Source organism: Caenorhabditis elegans, chromosome IV, assembly GCF_000002985.6.
Source record: "Caenorhabditis elegans chromosome IV".
Classification (NCBI taxonomy): domain Eukaryota; kingdom Metazoa; phylum Nematoda; class Chromadorea; order Rhabditida; family Rhabditidae; genus Caenorhabditis; species Caenorhabditis elegans.
The window spans coordinates 4,196,061-4,218,973 of record NC_003282.8 but is presented as its reverse complement, the minus strand read 5'-3'; the positions used below and the strand labels follow the sequence as shown (position 1 = coordinate 4,218,973).

Below are 22,913 nucleotides of genomic sequence, written 5' to 3'. Positions count from 1 at the left end.
AGATAATTCAAATACCAAAACTTTGCCGATTATGATGATTTATGATCTTAAAATTAGCAATTTCCCATTTTTTTGAACCGCTTCCGTTCAAATCTAAACTTTTTTTACTTTCTTTTTTTATCTCTTACTAGTACTCCCTTGTCTTCTAGACGCCTCCCGAGAGCAAGGCTCACACAGTAGATCGACAACTTAGTCCGTGCAATGCAAAACTGCTGTCACGTCTTTTTGCACGTTATGTCAGGCTGTCCCATATTGATCTGATCTACGTAAATCTACGAAAATCGCAAGAATTTAGATGCAGACTTCTCAACTGATTCGTCTCGTTAAGAATGTGTTGACGTCACATTGGTTGTGAAAAAAATTCCCGCAATTTTTTGTAGATCAAACCGTAATGGGACTGCCTGACACCACGTAAACATTTTATCCTCCAGTTTCAGCCTTCCTTTCTAAAAGTAAAAATTTTCAAAACCAAAATCTCCCACACCCCACCAAAAAAACCAAAAATCCTACCAAAATCATTGCCTGCGTGCTGAAAACTGTGTAAAACAACAACACCAGAGTAATTTCACGGGGTCTAAACGTTGAAAGTGCAATTTTATGGGCTCCAAAAATTTTCAGACTAAAAAATTCCCCAGAAACGTTAAAAATCACCAAAAATCCCTGAAAACACTCCTTTCGACACAGTAGCCCTAAAAAGTGCACTGAAATAATGTTTAAACAACCATTTTATAAATAGAAAGTTTGTGTATTCGTTTTAAATATAGACATAAATTCATAAATCAAATTCTCAGTGCTCAATCAAAAAAAGCTCAAAAAATACACATCAATAATACTCATCAAATAATAGACTGTAACAATATATACCTGCTAAGTGAATTGGGGGACGTTTAAAAAAAGCAAAGCTCAACAAATGGGCAATAGTTTCGCAGTGACATTATTATTATTTGCAGCTCCAGTGATATGTTGGGCGACCCGAAGACATCCTCCAACCAGGAACCGTACAAAATGGTCTCCAGCGTATGCTCCAACGGCGAACAGCGTCTCATCCTGTTCGCTCTGGTAGTCGAGGAATGTGTGTGCGTTCTCGAAGACCGTGGAGAAATGAGATTCCCGACCGATGCACACGGCTACTGTTGAGTAGGGCATTTCGATGATCTCCCGGTTGCTGCCTGTCGTGATTTCCACGTGGATCTTCGAGACGGACGTGATGCTTGCGTCGAGCACACGTTGGTAGTTCTTGTGAACGGAGCGGCCGATCATCATTCGATAGATGTCGGTGTATTCCGAGTAGTGGATTGGTGAGAGGCGGGATAGCATTACATCTGAAAATTGAGGGGATTGATTTTCAGAAAACTAGCTAGGTTGTCACGCGCGTTCCAGTGCAAAAACTCACTTCTAAGCTCCCTCAAAGTCCTCCGAATCACATGAACCACTGGTATATCTCTCTCGAGACAGTGTCGTACGCAATCAACAGACGACACTCCGTCCCCAACGACAATCACCGGTGAGCAGGTGGAGGTGCTTCTGAAATTACAAATGGTCATGATAAAATTTCACCTAAAATTACTTACGGTGTATCATAATTCTCATCCTCGTCGATAACAGTCTTTTTGGTAGCGTCGAGCCGTTCCTTGAGCGCGCGGACATCGTAGACAATGTTCGACGAACAGTGCTCCTCGTTGGGTAGCTGAATGATTAATCGGTGGATTTTGAGAGATTTTGGAGAGGGGCATCCGCGAAAGGATACTCCAGGAGTTTCATTAATTCGAGCCTAAGCCTAAGCCAAGAGCTGAGCCTAAGCCTAAACCTAAACCTAGGTAAAAGCCTAAGCCTAAGCCTAGGCTTAATCCTATGCCTATGCCGAGGCCTAAGACTATGCCTACTCTCATTAGTTTTTACCTGTAACTTCCGAGGGCTTGTCTTTCCGCACGCCACAACGACTTGCTTCGATCTGATCACAAAACTTCTTCCATCCGTACTTCGTTTCCCCGATGTGACCCAAACGTCGCCGATCTTCTTGATCGAGTTCACCACAAAATACTGATGAAACTTCTTCCGCAACCTCAATCGTTCCACATATTTCTTCAAATAAGTGGCTATAGCCACCGACGGAAGCCGCTTCACAAGTGGACGTCCTCCGAGCCACTGCTCCATCGTGAATCCCGGCATATCCATCCAATCGCTGAATGATACGGTGAGCATTTCGGCATCATACTCGTTCCAGCTCCCGCCAATCTTTGTCTCGCCGATCACCATGTGCGGAATCTCGCGGCGACGGTTGAGCTCCCATTGGATGCATCCTGGAGCATCGGAGCCCATGTCGGCGCCGGGGCGAACGAGCATGTCGTAGAGAACTGAGAGTGGTCGGCCGGATTGGGAGAGCTCTGTGAGGTTTGATGACCAGGAGAGGTCCTGAAAAAATGGGGGATTTTTATGGAATTTTAGACATTTTTCGGAAAATTCTCGTACTTCTAGTTGTCAACAAAAAGGTCAACCTTACTACTATTATTTTATTGTCCCCTCATTGCCCCTATCGGGGACACTAACTGTTCTTTGATTCGTGTTGATAAGCTACAGAGAACGTACAACCACACACCGGAAGTAGAAGCTTGCACGATCCTTTCCGATCCTGCCGGAGAATGGATCCCATGATCTCCGCGTGCTACTCCGATCATTCTTCGTACCTCCGATACCGGTCGGTCAAAATGTTATCGACGAGTGTCCTTGACTATGAGCGTGTGGCCATAGAACGTGATAAATTGCAGCTAGACTGTTTTTCAGAAGCTTCCGGTGAAGTTTAGGCAGTTCTAGAGGGAATTTCAACGTTTTAAGCAAAATGTGATTTCAAAACAAAGCATTTTCCTCGAGGAGTGCACGACAAGCTGCATAAATTGACAAAGGTGGCCAATTCTGGAATTTCAGAAACATTGAAACAAACGCTCAAAAACATTGCATTTTCCGACGGTAGGATTATTGCAGCTTTACTATGGATAGTGTTGTACATGTTCGCAAATTTCTAACTATCCGACTAGGTTACTGTAGGGGTACGGTAGGAGTAGCTTTACTGTGGGCATGCATCCGTTCAAAAATGTCCAATTTTCTGGCAAGGTTACTGTAGATGTACTGTATGGGTACTGTATTAAAAGCTCCAACTTTCCTACTAGGATACTGTAGAAGTGGTACTGTAGGTTTACAGTATTTCGGAACCCTCAATCCCAAAGATCCTTTATTAGCGCGAAGCCTTTAAAAGTGGCTTCCCCACTGATCACTGATTAACGATATGCATCAATTTCTGTTGCATAATCCCTCTCGCGCACCCTCAAGCACGAAAACGGACGACAAAAAAAAAGAAACGGAGCAACATCAACAACCATGTGTCTTGGCACTCTCTAAAAACATACTCTCTCCCTATTTGTCAGCATTTTTGTGTCTGCGTCTGTGCACGCTCGAGAGAGAGAGGATGAGAATTGAGAGACGGGTTTTTTGAAGAAAAAACGACGAAGAAGAAGACGAAGGAAAATTCCCGATGACAAATTGTGGCAGATCGAGATCACCCGAATCAGTTACCGTAGGTACTGTATGGGGGTTATTACTGTTAAGCACAATGATCAGTGACATGGGAAGATTCTACCTAATGGGTGAGGCAAAGATCTAGGCTTATAGGCTTAGGCTTAGATTAAGGCTTAGACTTAAGTTTCAGGCTGAAGTTGAGTTTAGACTTTGGCTAATGCTCACGTTCAGTCTTAGACTCAGGGTTAAGCTTCCATTACACCTCGGCTTAGGGTTATGGCCAGGTTTAGGCTTAAGTTTAAGCTTCCATTAGGCTTTAGCTTAGAGTTTGGGCGCCAAATTCGGATTTTTCTGAATACCGAAAATATGAATATTATGAATATTTTCGATAAAAAAGTAGTTTTTCGGTAAGATTTTTTTCAAAATTGAGCCAAAAGTGTTGTCAGTTTCCAATTTCTCCAGTTACCTGATCAATCAGTGAAAAATCGTGATTCGCCAGCAGCTTCTCATGAACCGTCACGTTCTCGTGTGGATGTGTGGCGTCGTAGAACGGATGCATTCCGGAGAGGAATGAGGAGAGGGCGATACCGGCGGGGCCATTTCCTGAAAAATTTGCTGGTTTTTGACGTGAAATTCCGAATCTGCATGCTTCATTAGTCTTTAGCTTGATTTTTAGGAAAAAATCTCTCAATTTCGTAAAATTTGGTGTTTGGTACGCAGAGCAATTGGTGTTTGCGTACTTCTGGCGCTACAGTAAGCCGAAAAACTTTAAATTAATGCTGGAGACGTCTAGATTTCTTAATCAGAGCTAAAATTTGACGGGGATGTTGAATTTTCAGGTCAGAAACTTGAAATTGTGATTTTTTCGTTTTCCTCATTTCCGTTCCAACCGGAAACCATTGACACCCCGACAACAATTCCCCCACTTTGTTCTTTGTACTCGTGACGTCACTGTCGGTCACTTTGGTTCTAAAACTCTTTTTTCTAATCTCTATTGTGATCCACCACAACCACCTGCTCGGCCACTATTTACTCATTAAAAAGTGGGAGCTGCTCCTACTGGCCACACTAAATGTCCTGAGCAATTGCTATTGGAGCATAGAAGCTTCAAGGAGCTCGAAGAACGAAAAATCGACTAAAATTGGGTCAAATTCGAATTTAGACTGAAAAAACTCAAAGTCTCTAGCATGAATTTGAAATTTCCGAGGTTATTGTAGCGCCAAAAGTACGCAAACACTAAGTGATTGCGTATTAAACACTAAATCTTACGGCAATTAGGGTTTTTTTGGTGGAAACTGGGTTCGCACTGATTTTTTTGAAATTCTAAGATCAAATTCCGATTCTCTGCAAAATTTCAGTGTAGGCTGAAAAAACTAGAAGTTTCTAACGTTAATTTAAAATTTTCCTGGATACTGTAGCTCCAATTGTACGCAAACACCGAGTTGGTTGAGTAACGAACAACGAATTTGACGGAATTTTGACCTTTTGGGCTGAAAACTGAGGTCTAGACAAATTTGAGAGCGGGGAATTCAAAATTTGCATTCAAATTTCAAAATTTTCACTTTAAAAAATCTGAGAAAAAGAAAAAGTGTCAAGTTTCCCAAGAAATTGCTCAAATTTCTCGTCTATTTCTATTTCCAAGTCGATTTTTTTCCAGAAATGCTAAATTTCAGACAGGTTTTCGAACATTTTCCCGCCAAACCCGACCAAACTAGAGTAATTTGATACATTTTTACCCAAAATGACGTACCAATGATGAGGACTTCAGTGTCGAATTTCGTCGTACAACAACCAGTATGCATACGAAGTTTTTTGGTGATTCGAGACAAAAAGTTGCTCTTTTTCACGTTTCCGGACGTTGAAGGTGGTGGGTGTGACGATTTTTTGCTGAAAAATTGGAGGTTTTAGTGGGGAAGGGCAAGAATCGATCGAAAAATGAACGATTTGAGAATTAAAAATATAAAATTCGAATTTTCTGACTTTCATTTAGTTTAGCCCTGAAATTTCAGCTCAAAAGCTCAACACTTCGAGCAATTCGGTGTTTGGTACGCAATCACTAGGTGTTTGCGCACTTTTGGCGCTACAGTAACCCGGAAAGTTTCAAAATGTTGTTAGAGACGTCTAGTTTTTTGGGATTAGATTAAAAGGTGCCATTTGAAGTCAGAAAAGGGAAATTTCAAGCCTAAACTTGGGCTTTAGATGTTTTCAGCACAAAAATCAATACAAAAATCAACTGCAGAAACACTAAAAATTCGGTGTTTGCGTACTTCCAAAACTACAGTAACCGCCTAAATTTCGAGAGTTGTCTAGTTTATGTCGAGGGAAACTCCGTGACATTTCCCGCCAAACAAAATTCGTGCAAATTGATGAAAAATGATAAGGAACACGCGTACCGAGTGCACAGTGATGATAAAAGTGACGTCACTATTTTCAGTCAAAAAGAGAAAACTGGAAGGAAAATCAATAAAATGGATATGTTGGAGGACGAGGAGGAACAAAAGTAAGACAGAGGAGAGATTCGTATCAGATGAATAACGAGACAGCAGCCATTTTGCATATACAGTTACACACTTCTTACAGGAGGAGAATGCGTAAGTGTTGTAGCTGGCGGTCGTTAAAAGTTATCACGATTCCTTTCATTTCTCTCTCACCATGTGTGTGTGTGTGTGTAGAAGTGTATCTATCTGACACTTTGAACTGATAACAATGCCAAAACTACAGATCGACTACAATTTGGGGTGAGAAGTGCCGAAAACCACTTTGAAAATTGAAGTTTTGAGTTCCCATTGGCCCAGCTTCAAAATATAACTGTTCCGCTCAAAATATAACTGTTCCGGATTTACCCAGATTCAGCAAAAAGTCCCGAAAAAACGCCAAAAAACATTTTTGTTGCCTATCGGCTCAGATCCAAAGTCGAACTGTACCGTTGCCAAAAAGTGAAAAAAAAGCGCCGGAAATGCCTAAAGCCGCCTGCAGGAACCTTGCCAATATTATCTCGGCAGTGTCAAGTGTTGATATCAACAAATAAATTATCAGTAGACTTTTCATAGAATTTCGGTACAGTCACGTACCGATATTCAATTCGAAATTGCCAAAACTAGATGGGCAGGCGTGGTAGGCAGGCGCGGTTTTAATGCCCGACGCCTGCCTGAAACCTGCCCGCACGCCGGCCTTCCGCCTTTCTTTTACATTATCAATTTGATGAGAATCTAATTTAGAAATTAAAAAAAAGTTCACGAATGTTTAAGGCGTAAGGCGGTGACTGAGGCAGGCTGAGGTCGCCTTACGGCCAGGCAGGCAGGCGTTTCAGCGCCTACATGGACGTCCTAGAATTCTTTGAAAATTACGAAGCTTCATCCTTTATATGTTATATTCTCTATGTTCAGCACCGCCCCAAATGATGATAATTCGAATGAAAAAACAAAGACACCATAGCAACAGAAAAAGCATCTAGATGACACTGCTGTTGCTCTGGGAGCAGCAGGGTGTGGGGAGAGCACAACTTTGGGCACAGGAAATCACAGAAAATTGTGCACACGCGGAAACTCAAAGTGACGTGTGAACGAACTCGTGGGATCGGAAAAAAGTGCTAAAAATGTCGAAATTTCGGGGAAAAAACGATATTTCTCAGCATAATCTGTTTGCCGAAAATTTTGAAATTCGCATTTCGGAGCTTTTTTGGGGCAACATCATAAAATTTCGATGTATTTTTCTCGCCATTTTTGTGCCAGTGGGGGGACAACCTGACACCACGCGAGTTTCCGAAAAATGCCGAAATTTCAAATTTCAGATGAAAGAGCCAGTGCTTCAAATGTTCAATCAAAAAGTCGGTAAAACACCTAGAAACTGGCCCAAAATCTTCCAAACTTTTTCTACGATGCTCCAAAATTCCACCACGTCATTTGCTAACTAGATGTCCCTCCAGTGACAAGGGGGGCGTTCTCAAATAGCGGAGTAAATTTTTGTCAAAGAGCCAAGTGAAAAAGCCAAGAGAGAGTGCAAACATTGCAGCGCCCACTGACAACCGATTGTGATGCAAACTGTGGGAGGAGGCGTGGCCTAAAACTTATCAGGTTAGCCGTTTTGGGGGACAGAAGGCATGCCTAGGCACGAGAACGAACTGTAATCGAATTAGTTTACAGGTGGAAGATTTGGCGATTTGCAAAAAAGAGGTTCAAACCCCAAATTTTTTAAATTAAAAGTTAAAAGTTTAGCTAAAAACCTGAAATTTTAGGCCAAAAACTTTGCAAAGCCTAACAAAAAAAAAAAGACGAAAAAAGTTGCTGGGACCCAAACGAGCACACACATCTCTCCGGTTGCTCTTTGAAAAATGTCTCGGCGACGGAGCAGCGAGAGAGGAGCCGCCGTGGAGACCGCCGAGAAGCCTGACGAAAAGAGCATGGAGCAGCGGTGAAGCCAAGGAGCATGAAGCTTAATGGCGCAGTGAGAGAAAGAGACTGTTTCCTTTTTCTCTGTTTTTTCCCAATAAACAGAAAAGGGATAGGAAATGGAACGGGCCGCGCCGAGAGGACGGGCTGACCAATTATGTCCTAAATTTCATTTATCGAAGTAAAATGTTATTTTGGACTATCATGATCCGTTTTAGGCAATCTACGATACAATTTTCGTGGATAAAACTCCTGACTTTTGCCGGAGTTGCCGAAAACCGGCTTGTTTCACAGGTCGAATTGCTAAGTGGCCTAGTAAAATTAAAAGCTCGACCAAGATTTTTTTATCTTTAATGGTCTTAAAAAAGGGCTTTCATAGATACAAAAGTGGTGTTTTTTGAGAAAATGCTTCGTGGCCATGTTATCAGGGTGGCCGAGTTTTCTTGTTTCACGACCACGTAGTAAAAACCGCTATGTGAACTCAATTGCGACATTTTGGAAAATTCGTAAGTTTCCAAAATTTGCCGAGATACTATGAAAAATTGCCGAAAGCTTGTCAAGTCGCCGCTGTTGTCAAAATGCCGAACCATGGAATATTGTTGAGATGTCGAGTTGCCGAACTACAAAAAAAATTTCCGGAGTTGTGGAAAATTTAAGATCTCAATTTTTCAGATTGCCATATTTTAAAGTTAGGAAACAATCCTTACAATGTTAGTTACCAACTTACGGAAAGCGTTCTACGTTCTACGGAAAATTGCTGAAATGGCCAAAAAATGGCCGAAATGGCCGAATTGCCGAAATTGAATTGCCAAATTGTAGAAAATCGCCAGAATTGCCGGAAACTGGATAGGTACAAAGTTGCTGAGAAAAATGCCGAGATCGCCGTGAAAATCGCTGCCGCATTACTCCAAATTGCCAGAGTTGCCGAAAAATCCAATTTCCCGCTCAAAAACACACGTGAAATTCTTCAATTTCCGACGGAAAAATTGCATTTCCAGCAAGAGTTCATATAATCTATAATCGGATCGAAAAGTAGACTACAATCCTCTTAAAAACCGGCTGCGGAATGCGGGAAAAATACTTTTTCTTTCTTTTTTTTTCACCGGAAATTGAAAATTTCTTAGGCCTGCTGACCGCGGGAAATTCGATTTTTCACTGAAATTTTTCAAATTCCTCCGATTTTTCCGCTATTTTTCTTAAAATTTTGAAACAGATCTCTGACTCGATAACTCAACTTTTTGTACTTGAAACAAACAGTGACAAAATGATGACAAATACTCACATATCTCTCGTTTTTTCTCTATTTCCGAAACTTTTTTTCGACGAAAAAGTTCGAAGCTCAACAACCTACTTGTTTCGAAGATTTTTGGCGCCATTTCTGAGAAAGAAAAAGTTAAAAAAAAAACTGAAAATTCACAAAAAAAACTCGGTGGCCGAGAAAAAATTGAAACCTGAGACTTAAGCGAGCAAGCTTAAGCCTCAGCCTCAGCCTAAGCCTAATCCTAAATCTAAGCCTAAACCTAATCCAGTTCAAAAACTAGGCCATGTGCAAGATTTTTGGTCAATATAAAACGAAAATCAGCAAAAAATTGGAGTTACAACTTGGTGGCCTAGAAAAATAATTCCAAGCCACCACCTCAAAAAGCCAGGCCACTGACCGTTTTTTCCAAAAAATAGGTCAAAATTGTTGATTTTTTGTGGGAAAAAACACAAAAATCATGTTTTGTTGATTGATCCACTCGAAACCACGTGAAGTAAATATTTGATGAAAAATCGCAAAAAACGGTTCAAAACGGCGTGTTTTGTCTATTTGCAGACGAAAAAGAGGGAATTTTCGCGAAAATATTTACTTTTTCTCTCTACACTGTGTTCGTCCACTCGAACAAAAATCAAGAGTGTTTTTGAGACATTTTATGGCAAAAAAGTGCTATTTTTGGCAGAAAAATCAGATTTCGAGCGATTTTTATGTGGAAAACGGGGGAAAACTGACTTTTTTGACATAAAAATCGGATCTTTAGGCAGTTTTCAGGTGAAAAGTCCACTGAAAATGGTATTTTCAACAAAAATAATTCAATTTTCAGGTAACTTTTAAGATGAAAACCTACCTTAAAAATTAAATTTTAAGCAGAAAGATCGGATTTTTAAGTAATTTTGAGCTGAAAACCCACTGAAAAATGGAATTTTCAGCAGAAAAATCGTATTTTCTACCGATTTCCAGATTATTTGGATTTTTTTGAAATGTTCTCTTTTGAATATCGAAATATTGCTTCAAACCTTAAATTTTTTAAATTTTGCCCTAAAAATACTGGTGGCCTAGAAATCCGAGAAATTCTTAGGCCAGCACCAAGAAAACAGCGGCGGGAAAATCGAAGTTTTGAAATATTTTTGGAGTAAAAATTGGGATTTAGGATGAAAATTTAAAATGTCCTAAAAATTCCTAGGCCTTATAAATTCAAAATGTTCTGCCATTTTAGGCTAAATTTTGAATTTTTCGCAAAAAAAGAAACCGTGACCTAGATATTTCTAGGCCACCGATCAGAAAACAATGCAAATTTCAAATTTTTGACTAATTTTCGAAGAAATTGACTCAAAAATCAAGCATGTTAAAGATAGGAAACTAAATATAATTTTAATCTTTCTTAGTAAACTGATTTTTTCTTCAAATTTTCATGCTCGGCGAGCCGCTTGAACTCCCAATTTCAGAGATCTCTAAGGAGGAAAAACCAGGAAAAAATAGGAAAAAACCAGAAGAAAAGGAGAAAAAGAAGAATGAGTAGCGTGCGACAAGAGATCAGACCCCGCGTGGAGAGCGCAGAGAAAAACGGAACGATTCTGGCGAGTTTTGGCCTAAAATTGCGGGAAAATAAAGAAAAATGATAATTTTTGCGCTAAAATTTCGGGTTTTTGTAGCAAAAATTGCAGAAAATTGCAGAAAATTGCGAATTTTTTGCGAATTCGGAGGTTTTTCGCTGAAATATTGCAAAACATGCAATTTTCTATGGTCTCAGCGAAAATTGGAATTTTTGAGCTAAAACTACAATTTTTTTTGCTGATTTTCACTGAAATTCTTGGTTTTTGAATCAATTTTCCCGAAAATTACTCAAAAATTTGAAATTTTCATTGTTTTCTGGCGGGTGGCCTAGAAATTTCTAAGCCACGGTTTCTTTTTTTTCGGAAAAATTCAAATTTAGCTTCAAATTGCAGAATATTTCGAATTCATAAGGGATGGCCTAGGATTGTTTAGGCCACTTGCAAAATTTAACCAAAAAACTGAAATTTCGAAAATTTCTCTTGAAAAAGGTGAAAATCTGAGAATTTTCCGAAAGTTCGAATTTTTAGCTTAGAAATCGCTGAAAATCACAATTTTTACTTTTTTTTTCAACTTGTTTTTGGCAATTTTCCGTTTTTCCAGAAAATGAAATTTTAGACAAACAAAAAATAAAATCGAATTTTCAGCTAAATTTCAAGTTGAAAAAGAGTTTTTTAAAGAAAACTAGAAAACATGAAATTTTTCAAAAAAAAATTAATTGGATGTACAGTTGTCAACTTGTTCTTGAAAATTCGAAAAAAATTCAGAAAATTTTTTAAATGATTTGAGATTACTTTATTGATTGGTTGGAACAAGGATATAGTAATAATCGCATAAAATTACACAAAAAATACAAAAGTTTTCAATTCCTTACCTCATAATTTGTTTTTCTTGCCGCGGCTTTTAGGCATTATTCAGAGATCTCCAGAAATATGAATTTGCCTGGAATCTTCGAGAAAATGAGTTGTACCACAATTGGAATGCCGTCACCGGGGTGGTTTTGAGGGAACCTGGAAAATTGGGGAAAATTTGGCAATAAATTAGTTTAAATATTCGAGAAAAATAGCTGAATTTTGACCGAAAATCGGCAGAAAATTTGTGGGAAATATTGCAAATTTCGAATAAAATGTGGAAAAAAAACGCTGAATTTTGGCTAAAAACTCACTGAAAATCTACCAAAAATGTGAGAAAAATTGGCTAAAAATTCGAGAAAAAAACGTTAAAATATGGCTGAAAATCGGCACAAATCGGAAAAATTTGACTAAAAATTTGTGTACAAAATTTGTGTATTGGCTTAAAATTTGGTTAAGATTTTGCTTAATATTTCAGAAAAATAGTGGAATTTTGGATGAAAGTCGGCTGAAAATTTGAAGAAAAAAGGTTACATTTGGCTGAATATCAACTGAAAATTATCCGAAATATATGAGATTTGGCTGAAAATTCTGGAAAAAATTAAGATAAAATTGCTTCGAATTTTGATTGAAAAAATCTGAAAAAATCACTGAAAATAGAGCAAAAAATGCAGAATTTATGGCTAAAAATTGTCTGGAAATTCTAACTAGGGAACCGTCAGAAGGTGCCCATTGGACTTGCATATGGGACCTATGCCATTTGATAGCCCATGTCTTAAAACGGTTACGTGTGAATTTTTAGCTACGAATCTCCAGAATCAAGCTCACGGCGAGCTCTCAAAGATCTTAGAATAGCACTGTAACGAAGCGTTGTAACGATCTAAACAAGCAATTTTCCTAATTCAGTTTGGTAGCTCATATCTCCGTGGATAAATTTTTTACAGAAAAGTCATCAACTGACAAGTTGTTAATCTTTTTGTAAAAAACAAGTTTGTAGTTGAAAGATTTTAGCAAAAAAAAATTTGTTTCAGATAAAACCATTAGAATAGCAATAACTGCATAAAAATAACAACAACAGTAACCGCACTTTACGCGCTTCTATCTGAAACAAAAATTTTTTGATAAAAACTTTCAACTACAAACTTGTTCTTTACAAAAAGATCAACAACTTTTTAGTTGATGAGTTTTCTGTAAAAAATTTATCCGCGGAGACCAAAGTGAATTTGGAAAATTGGCCCTTCAATGCTTCGTTACAGTGTTATTTCAGGATCTTTGAGAGCTCGCCGTGAGCTTGATTCTGGAGATTCACAGCTAAAAATTCACGATTTCAGCGAAATTTTTAGTTTTTTCTACTGAAAAATCTTCCAAAAATCCAAAAAAAAAGCTGCTTACCACCAGAGGGATTAGGAAGACGAACTGAGAAGGATTCGGTGTGGTTGATGAGATTTCTTATCATTTTTTCCGCGAATTCCACCAGTGTCGACTGCAATGATTTATTACTTTTTTACCGAAAGAGGATAAGGATCCGATGATCCAATAATGAGGCGGGGCTTGATTTTCATACGGAAAAATCGTTTTTTTCTGGAAAAAATGACAACAGTAAGAAATTTAAATCGTTTTTTTCTGGAAAAAATGACAACAGTAAGAAATTTTTATGAAAAATGGGATTTTTTTTTCGAATTTCTTGAGTTTTGTGTTTTTAACGAAAAAAAACTTATTTATAAAATTTATGGGATTTTTTAGAAAAAATGACAAAAATGCGTTTTTTGCTATTTTTCGAGCTGTTTTTCATATTTTATAAGAAAAAGAATTTGTCAACATAATTATGGCCGCCCTGTATAGAGACGATTTTTATCACAAAATACTTTGAAATACATAACAGGAGTGTGTGGCAAATTCGGCAAATCTTTTTATTTCCAATATTTGCCGAGCACGGCAAATTCGACAAATTCGCCGAGCTTGGCAATTCTGCTAATTCGGCAAACTTGCCGTTGGAAATGATGTTTCGAGCGAAAAATCCGGTTATCGTATTGGGGAGGTTCCAATCTCATTCGTCGATCGATTCTTCGGAGAATCTAAGCTCGGATGTCATGAAATCGTGGATTACGCCGAAGGAGTGTTATATCTGTTTGCATTTGTTTCGTAGATATTTATGACAGGTACCAAATCAATTAATTCTGTGATATAATTTATATTCGGTTTACTGTTTTTAATTTAAATATTGAGATTTAGAAGTTCTGACAATTTTATACCCACAGCGCTTTTTGTTTTCCTTATTATGACCATGGAGCTTCCTATTAATTTATTTCCAAACATTCTTATTTAAATTTTTTTTTCTTCAAATAAATCGTTGTAATATTTTTGAAGCTACTAACAAAATGTGAAATTCAATAGAAACATTTGTTTAGAAAATGTTTAGGCTGGAAATGACCGAAGGTTTAAAACTCGTCAATTGCCGAAATATGAAAGGAATATCCAATTTATAAAAAAATAATTCAATAACCAATATAATCTTAAATGTAACAAAAATTAGTTTTTTACTAATTTTTTGAGTTTTTTGTTTCAACATGTTTCAATTTTCGATTGCCGCCCACACCTGGTTGAGACCAGAGTTGTGCGGTAAATTCGTCAAATTTGCCGAATTTGCCGTTTGCCGAGCTCGGCAAATATTGTAGAAAGCGATTTCCCGAATTTGCCGAGCTCGGTTGAAACCAAGGCTGTGCCGCGTCCGAATGTTTCGGCGAACCTCGCCGTTTGCCGCACATCCCTGGTTGAAACTACATTTACTACAATATCTAGAGTGAAGAAACTCACAGAAGTCATGGAAAATGTATGATAAACAACAACAAATTCCATTAAGAAAAATCAAATAATTTTGTTAATTGAAGCATAAATCTGCTTCCATTTCATTTTTTAATGAATCAGAATATCAGCTGATAGAGAGTTATCATCATAAGCTCCGCCTACTGTTAGCTCGAGATTTGAAGAATTGGGATACCATATGAATTAGAAAAAAGAGGAAGTTTTTAGTAAAGTAATAATGTTTACTAAAACATTTTCTAATAATTATATGACGTCATCACAATCTGCTTACTGTAACTTGCAACAATATCATGGTATGTATCTGTTTCATCGGATTTTTTTACTTTTCACTATTCACAGGGAAAATATTTCAGTTTACAACTAGGCTTCTGAATGCAGAGAATACATTTTTTGTAGTGACCTAACAAAAGAACTATTTAAAATTATGTGCTCATACTTTCCCTATCACGAAAATTTCTTCTCTAAGTTTTAACCTCAAAAGTGAATTTTTTTTTCGGCAACTGATATACTTCCAGACAGTCGTGTATGTCTATTGAAATGTTGTCGAGTTCAAAAAGTGGATCCATATTTTCCACGCATTGCTCTAAACTCTGCCACTTCATATCCAACGGTCTCCGGTACAGTATCACTTCCAAAAGCTGAAACAGTTGAGCCAGATTTATGGATAAAATCGTTTAAAGGAAATGAAGGTTAGTTGCAATTCAATGACATCTTACTCTGGGCCTTCTTATCCCTTTCCATTACGAAATGTAGTCATTGTTCCAGAAAATTGGAGACACCCATTTGTCGCCTTTTCGCGGCAAAAAAAGTTTGTTAATTAGTTAGCTGTTGCCAGTTTAGGCGGCGGAGAGGAGGGCTTAATGAGTGTCAGAAATTAGCCAAAAATTGGTTTCAAAATAATGGAAAAACATGGAGAAGTAGGACGGCTAGAAAGCGACCTGTCATGTAGAATTTTAGCAACGCACACACAACATAATCCTGAACCTTAGCTTTTTTCCTCAAATTCTAAAAGATCCTCTCTACCCAATCGGTCTCAGTTGATGGGCGATCTCTTCCCTAATCCACGAACGTCCTGGAAAACATAGTAAAAGTCTTGGAAGCTAGTGGGCGGAGCCTATTTGTCTGTGAGCATCCGAGGGCGTCCAAACGGTTGATAGCCTTGTGGAAAGGTCGTCTCGTAGAAAATTTATGGAAACTATTTGGAGAAATTATTCTTACTCAACCTACCCTAGTCATCATAATTTTCAACTTGGTACGTCTCACTTTTTATAAATCTCAACCAAAAATATGGAAATTTGAAGGAAAATTAGAAATAGTTACCGTATTTCCTCTAATTGTCTTGCACCCCTCTTTTTGCCAGTCCAACAATATTTTGCGGTAACTTCAGTAAACTTGCCATTTTTTTGGGTAAATTGAACTCAAAAGCGTTTAAATAATTGATGAAATATTAGAAAATTATGTATGTTTCGTTGTTTAAACTATATCAATTCGCGTTTTCTATTAGAAAAAATTGATCACCCTGAAGGCTACGGAGCATTCGAAAATTATTCTTGCAGTCTTTAATAGTCTTGCACCCCTATGAGCCAATTAGTATTGCATGCAAGACTAATAGAGGAAATACGGTATTTTAATTTAAAAAATCTAACATCCCCAAACAATTATGGTGTGTTTTTTAAACAGTTTTTGTACAGTATCTATCCCATGTTTTTCAATTGGTTTTTCGGGCTATAACTCAAAAAAATTTGTTTTGCCAAATTGCATTTATCATTATTCATCATGAAACCGAACTTTTATACTTTGACCTGCTCCATTAATGACTATATACTACATATGATCTACCAATATGCTTCTATCAAAACATGTGTAATTCTATAAATTCTTCCGCCTCAAAGATTTTTAATTTTCGTACTTTTCACGTTTATCCCACGAAGAAATTTTTGTGTAAAAGTACGTCAGAACCTTCGAAAAATTAGTGATAAGAGCCGTGCATGTTAAGCTCATTGTGTACTTTATACGCATGACTAAACCTAATTAGATCATTTGTCAGTTTTGTTTAGAAATTATATTTTCATATGGGTCACTGACTTGGAAATATAGAATACTGAAGAAACTTTGAACAAAAATTATTGTTTTTAAAGTATTGATTTTTAAAAAACGAAAAGAAATAAAAAAAAGGAAAAAAATGAGAAAAATGCTCTTCGATAACCCCATTAGATGTCTCCGAAGAAACACAAAAATTCTCAAAATTAAACTATCTATTTAGATCCCCTACTGTCAGATGGTTCCCACACGGGCGTTAATCAGTTGGGCGGTGTATTCGTCAACGGGCGGCCTCTTCCTGACACAATTCGTGCTCAAATAGTCGAAATGTCACAACATGGTACACGGCCGTGTGACATATCGAGACAGTTGAAGTAAGTTGGTTGGTAAATTTCACCTTCGACCATTCAAACGTAACTTAAAGTGACCAGTGCAAAATGTGGCAGTGACAATTAGTACAGTTTTTGAAATAACCTAGAAAATAATATTGTAAAGCCGCAATTTGCAACTTTGAAATTTTAGCATTGCACAAAAAATTCTGGGTTTCTTCTAGTTTTCCATTTTCCTTCCTTTTCTTTAAACTGTGGTGGAACTTCAAATATTTTTATACACATTTTCCATTTTACAGAGTCTCCCATGGATGCGTTTCAAAAATCCTCGGTCGATATTATTCAACAGGATCTGTCAGACCAGGTAACAATCGAGAAAGGGATGGATTACTGTGGAAGTTGAAACTGTTTTCACAGAGGTGGAAAAGGAGGGGGGGGGGGGCAATAAGTACATCAACTTAAAAAAAAAAGAAATCCTGAGAAATTTGAAATGCTACGTAGCTCGTCTACTGAATGTTAACTTAAAGAGTTTGAACACTTTAGGAGTAATTGGAGGCTCAAAGCCAAAAGTTGCCACTCCACGAGTCGTGGAATGTATTGCTGGATATAAAAGAGCAAATCCGACAATGTTCGCATGGGAAATACGACAGAAATTGATTGAGGTAGAAACTTATGACAAAATTTCCAATAAACATTCAAAAAATATTTCAGGACCAAATTTGCGGAGAAGAAAATGTGCCATCAGTGTCTTCAATTAATCGAATTGTACGGAATAAGGTAATAATCTTAAAGGTGGACAGTGGGAACTCTTCATCTAAATGTACTAATAATTATCCAAAACGACCAAATATTAATTTATTATAATAATATATATATGTATAACGCGCTTATTCCATGTGTCCATAGTTTATAGTCTATGTAGTCTATGTAGTCTGTGAAGTTTTGGCTTCTGGAGAGAAAGTGAGTTGAGGTTAGTGTAAAAATATAGTCGGAGTACTGTAGTGGTACAATAGTGGTATGAGAGGAGTACTGTAAGATTACGGTAGTTTCAGAAAAATTCGTGTTCTGCCCCAAAAGTCAGGGGCCGCGCCGGAGGTGTGGTTCTCGGCTGGTATCTACATAAAACACTCTAAAATTTTATTAGATTTTTCATAATTTTGGTTAAAAGTTTTGGCAAATTGCCAAAGTTTTGAAAAATACGAGCTTTCGGAGAAATCCAAAGCAATGTCGTATGTTCCGATCCCTACAATGTTTTAATACAAATAATTAAAACAAAATCAAAGTATAAAAATTGTATTTTGCACTATACATATACAAATGGTTTATCCCGTATGTTTCTAATTTGTAGCAGGGCTGTTTGGCAACAAATTGAAACTGCTTATCTCAGTATTATAATCGAACATTTTGAATAAAAAATGAATATAGAAATATCTCAAAATATTCAATTGATTTGAAAAAGCAACTTATTCTTGTTGAAAGATTCAATGAGGATATAAAATACTACCTGGAAGTGGCGGGTTGCCGAAAAAGTGCCAAAAACCGGCAAGTTCGGAGACTCTGAAACTTCCAGGCACTATTTGAGGTGCTGACCAACAAGACAACAAGAGTAAGTTATATTTTTAATCCAATCAAATATTATACTACAATTCAACATTAGTTCACTATCCAAAAAGTTGGATGATCATACTGAAATAAGCAGCTTTATTCGGTTACCAAACTTGTTGTTAGTGTATGGATTGGATCGGGGAACACGTGTTTTCAGCTCGACCATTCGGTTTTGTGCAAAAACCGTCACGCGCAAATGCAGACATTTTTGCACGCGCTGCGGTGAAATTCCTCTTGGCGAATTCAAATATTTTTTCCCGCCTTTTTTGAAAATTTTCGAGTCGTTGGTCGAGCTGAATACACGTGGGTAATGTGGTACGGTGCGGCAAAGACACGATAGAATTACTGTACTTTGAGAAATGAAATGTTTAGATCATAAAAGTAACATGGAATTTTCGCATTAATAGGAAATTTCAGTCATTTATGGCTCAACTTGCGACACCAACATCCGTGACGCCGTCAGTTGCTAGGCCATCATCTGCCACGTCACAGAATCAACGGAGCCCACCGAGAGGAGTACAACAACATATGCAACAATCTACATCTGTACAACAACTACAACAATTCCAATTGACTTCTGCAGCAACAGTAAACTCACTGATTTCTCGGCCGGCTTTTGCCATTCCAGGAAGTGCGTTTTCATATGCACTTTTTTAAAAGTAGAAAGCTCAGAAAAATTTGTTCACAATTATAATAGAAATTTGTTGAACATTTCTTCTCAAAATATTCGATTATTTCTAAACGTTACTAAAAATAGTTTCAGCGACACATTCAATAAACGGTCTTCTCGGAACATTTCCACATTCGTCCCTGTTGGACGATAAATTCACTAATTTGTCGACTCACTCCGCTGATATGTCCCTTGTCTATCCTACTGGACTTGTCGGAGAACACGACTGGGCAATGAGAACTCCAATGGTCATTTTACCACAAAACTATTGTGGACAATTGTAGAAACGAAAGTGAGCTTTATTGAGAATCCAATATCTTTTTTTGCTAAATACTTCAATTATTTCCTGTACTTTGAAATGAAACCTATTTCATTTGAGAGAGCACTTTCTAAATAAATCACTTTAAAAAATTTCCGAAAAAAAAAGTTTATTGAAAAGATCTGAGAGAAAAAAAAAAGATCAGAGAGAAAAATGTATCCTAATAAAATCACCATTAAACCTGAAAAGACTCTGATAGTGAGTCATTTTTTAAATAACTGATTTTGGTGAAAAATGGCTTGAAAGCAATTTCCAATCTACTTTTCTTTGTTCAAAGTGTGCAGCTAAACTAAATACTTGAAGTGACCTATTTAGAATGTATAATTTCCAATAAAATAGATTTCATTTCAAAGTCCAGTAATAAATTGAAACACTTCATTTTAAGAAATTATTTGAAATTGTGATATTTCAAAACAAAAATTCTTGTCGATATATAATCTCAATAAAGTACACTTTTTAGTTTTTTAAACTCCAGCAACTCGCCATTTCTCTGTGATTTTTTCTCCGAAAATTCCATAATTTTCTGTAAATTATACATTCAATCGAATTTCTATTTAAATACGCTATTCTATGCATAAGTTTTCTTCTTTTGGATATTTTTGTGATGTCTTTTTTGTAAATATATACATTAACACTTAATTCCAACTCTCATTAAACATGCGATATGAATAAATCAAATTGATTTTGAAACTTGATTGGCACGTTTCATTAGCCTAAAAGCTTCTCCTCCTGAAGGTCGTAAAAGATTTTTCAAAAGAAAGGCATGAAATGAATTGTTGGGTGACAACACTTTGGCCAAAAAAGACAAATTTTCAGAAATTGCTCACAGAGTTCTGTGGCCAACTTACGTCCATTCAAATGAAAATTTTCATTTCAAAAAAATTGGGTGTTTTTAGTTGAAGAACTGATTTTTTTTAGAATTCATAATTTTAAATTTAATATCTGACTAAAAATGAACGTTTTTCAGAAGCGGTGTTTGAGGCGGCCTATGCTCCCAGGGGGCATCGAGAGAGGGGGCATCGCGTTCTAAGGGGGCATTAGGTCAAAGGGGGCATTTGTTCGTAGGGGGCATCCGTTCAGAGGGGGCATCCGTTCAGAGGGGGCATCTGTACAAACTTACACAGGTTCCAATGGGCTACCTGTTCAAAGGGGACATCGGTGAGAATTGATTGAATATTTATAGACAGGAGTATGCAAAGGTTTTGGCTAACACTCATTGACTACCTTCTCATTGACTACCTTTCGGCTCATTGACTACCTTTCCTCATTGACTACCTTTTTTAAAATTTTGTCTATGTCGAATATCTATATTCGTAATAAATTTTCTTGCGTTCACATAGAATATATCATTTCTATCTCTCTGGCAATTACTATCAATTGCAAATGCACATTTTCCAATCACATCTAGGGTTAGACCTTGGAAATCGCTGAAATAATAAATATCCGAATCATTCAAAAGTTTTTGAACTAACTCATAAATATCCCATTTCTGCCCGGAGCTTGCTTTTTCCTTCAAAATCTCCAGGAACAGGTCAACTTTCGAATGAATTGTCTCATGCATTGCCTTCATTTTTCCCGTTGAAAAAATCGGAGCGATTGCAGATCGAGTATGCTTCCATCCAGATTCGTATGTGTTTTGGAGCAACGATTCTTTGAGTTCTAAATAAGAAAATAGTAGGCTCCAACTGAAAGTGAGTGGTGCTCACTATTATCTTCAATAATTGGTGGTGGAGTTCTGTCCGAAAAATTCGAGAAATTTTTGATAAAAACTTCTTTAATATCTTCCTCATTGGTAATGTTTATGTTGAGCTGGGTGCCAAAGTAGATTCTGAAATTATAATTCAAAATTTAAGTTTTCACAATTAAAAAATCTTACCCAAAAGTTTCGCCAAATTGTTTGTGAAGCTTGTTGTACCAATCATAAGAATCATCGTAACCTAGTTTTGCTTTTCGCCTGAAAATAAAAATTAAGTTTTCATATTTAATGTTTTTAACTTCAACTAACTCAATAATTTGTTTTAAATTTCCCATAAGCCAATGAGGCTCTGGTCCAGATAATCCAATTTTTCCTCGAAGTCTGAATCGTTCCTTTCTTGCCAGAATAACATAGATGATAAATGATACAAGGGATACCAAAATTGAAGTTAGAATCAGAAAGGCCATCTGGAATTGTTCACGTTTAAAATGTGGAAGAAAAAAGTATCTTCATTGCTCACTTTAGCAGCCTATATCTCGGTTGCCATCGGTTTTATCAAAAAATTATCAACTGCCAAAATAGAGGTTTCGAGTTTAAAAAGCAAAACCTTTTTATTTTATGGGAATTATGAAAAAAAAAGTTTGACGTACATGAAAGTGTATGTAAAATAATTTCGTAATAGTTACGGGTACTGTAACTGCAAAGTTTTGCCCGTTTCGAGACCCGTTAGCTTATTTGTGTCTAAATCGCAATACTTCGCAACGAGCTTTAGCCAAACTTCCGGTACTCGGTCTCGACACGACAAATTTTTGTTAAATGCGAAAATATGTGCGCCTTTAAAGAGTGCTGTAATTTCAAGTTTTCGTTTCTGGGCAATTTTCATCGATTTTGCAAGGTTGTTTAAAGGTTTATTGGAATGTTTTAATTTAAATAGATATACTTTTATCGGAAAAGTATTAAAAGACGATGAACATCCAGCAAAAACAAAAGTTTGATAGTACAGTACTCCTTAAAGGCGCACATCTTTTAGCATTTAACAAATGATTGTCGCGTCGAAACCGGGTACCGTATTTTTAGCTGCAAAAATTTAGTACGCCGCACAATACGCTCAGAATCTCGTTCAAATGTTCTTTCAAACAATGTAACAATGTGACCAATACTTTTTTGTTTATATAAAACAGTCTGTGTCTCTAATCTCTAGTTTAACACTGTCCTCCGTACCCCACAATTATTCATTCATACTTTTCATCGAGCTTTTGTGTACAGGCTCTCTCACTTTGATTTTATTAATTATTTATATTTAATTACTACTGAATAGTTTTTGAATATTCTTCTTCTATTCGAATCAGGAAACTTTTGGAAACCGGTTCTAAGTCCCTTTGATGCTCCCGAGTGGACTTTGAAGGAGAAATTCGAGATATTAGAGTGTGAGCTTAAATGGGAACAAAGGCGAAGAACGACAGAGAAGCCATCATCCAAAGTGGTTTCGGTGGATCTACAGAGTCTGGAGAATGTTCGGATAGCAGCTTCTACTGCGACATCTTCGACAGCCACGGTGGCTCAGATGCACAAGAAGAGGAAGATTGCCTTCGAATTGGATCCGGTGCTAACAAGTCCCGCGTGGCAGGCCTATTAGGTAAGTTTTTTTTAATTTTTGTTTTTTGCTTTTTTAAATTATTGCTCTTTTCAGAAAATTAATGACTAAATACATCCTCCCAACAGAAGGCACATTTCCAAGGATAACTTTTTTTTTTTATAAATTGTCATTTTTAAATTTATAAAATTGTACCAACTCATTCTAACATTTTTAGTATTTACAAAATCTGTATTCGAACTCGTTTCAGTTTACGAAAATTTAAGAAATTTAAAACAA

General features: G+C 37.0%; 4 protein-coding genes across 7 annotated transcripts; 2 read left to right on the top strand and 2 right to left on the bottom strand.

The window, feature by feature from the left end:
• Positions 1 to 708: 708 nt before the first annotated feature.
• On the bottom strand, positions 709 to 11,586 carry osgn-1 (the record flags this gene model as incomplete). Of its 3 annotated transcripts, NM_001380182.1 has the most annotated exons (7): positions 713 to 1,322; positions 1,394 to 1,524; positions 1,572 to 1,687; positions 1,900 to 2,412; positions 3,977 to 4,113; positions 5,261 to 5,397; positions 11,582 to 11,586. In NM_001380182.1, the coding sequence occupies 7 exons, from the start codon at positions 11,584 to 11,586 to the stop codon at positions 904 to 906; spliced, it is 1,458 nt and encodes a 485-aa protein (NP_001368347.1). The 3 variants fall into 3 exon arrangements, with proteins under 3 accessions (NP_500514.1, NP_001368347.1, NP_001368237.1); NM_068113.6 differs by lacking the exon at positions 11,582 to 11,586 and having other exon boundaries at positions 709 to 1,322; positions 5,261 to 5,312; NM_001380183.1 differs by lacking the exons at positions 3,977 to 4,113; positions 5,261 to 5,397; positions 11,582 to 11,586 and having other exon boundaries at positions 904 to 1,322; positions 1,900 to 2,343.
• A 3,012-nt stretch (positions 11,587 to 14,598) lies between these two features.
• Positions 14,599 to 20,001, top strand: pax-2 (Paired box protein 2 homolog; the record flags this gene model as incomplete). 2 transcript variants are annotated; one of them, NM_068112.4, is made up of 8 exons in its annotated part: positions 14,599 to 14,674; positions 14,897 to 15,070; positions 16,645 to 16,795; positions 17,050 to 17,114; positions 17,294 to 17,412; positions 17,462 to 17,527; positions 18,773 to 18,986; positions 19,119 to 20,001. In NM_068112.4, the coding sequence occupies 8 exons, from the start codon at positions 14,599 to 14,601 to the stop codon at positions 19,307 to 19,309; spliced, it is 1,056 nt and encodes a 351-aa protein (NP_500513.1). The 2 variants fall into 2 exon arrangements, with proteins under 2 accessions (NP_500513.1, NP_001294650.1); NM_001307721.3 differs by lacking the exons at positions 14,599 to 14,674; positions 14,897 to 15,070 and adding an exon at positions 15,570 to 15,633 and having other exon boundaries at positions 19,119 to 19,309.
• Positions 20,002 to 20,608: 607 nt separating this feature from the next.
• On the bottom strand, positions 20,609 to 21,507 carry cyp-25A6 (CYtochrome P450 family; the record flags this gene model as incomplete). Its single annotated transcript, NM_001372791.1, has 5 exons — positions 20,609 to 20,771; positions 20,817 to 21,003; positions 21,051 to 21,172; positions 21,221 to 21,298; positions 21,350 to 21,507. 5 exons carry the CDS (start codon positions 21,505 to 21,507, stop codon positions 20,609 to 20,611), a joined length of 708 nt encoding a protein of 235 aa, NP_001360017.1.
• A 637-nt stretch (positions 21,508 to 22,144) lies between these two features.
• Positions 22,145 to 22,836, top strand: K06B9.6 (uncharacterized protein). The gene is made up of 2 exons (NM_001038333.5): positions 22,145 to 22,676; positions 22,731 to 22,836. Exons 1-2 carry the CDS (start codon positions 22,478 to 22,480, stop codon positions 22,736 to 22,738), a joined length of 207 nt encoding a protein of 68 aa, NP_001033422.1. The 5' UTR covers positions 22,145 to 22,477; the 3' UTR covers positions 22,739 to 22,836.
• Positions 22,837 to 22,913: the final 77 nt, after the last annotated feature.

What these genes read in the sequence shown, in the direction of transcription:
- K06B9.6 (NM_001038333.5), top strand. Translation starts at nt 22,478, where the DNA reads ATGGGAACAAAGGCGAAGAACGACAGAGAAGCCATCATCCAAAGTGGT.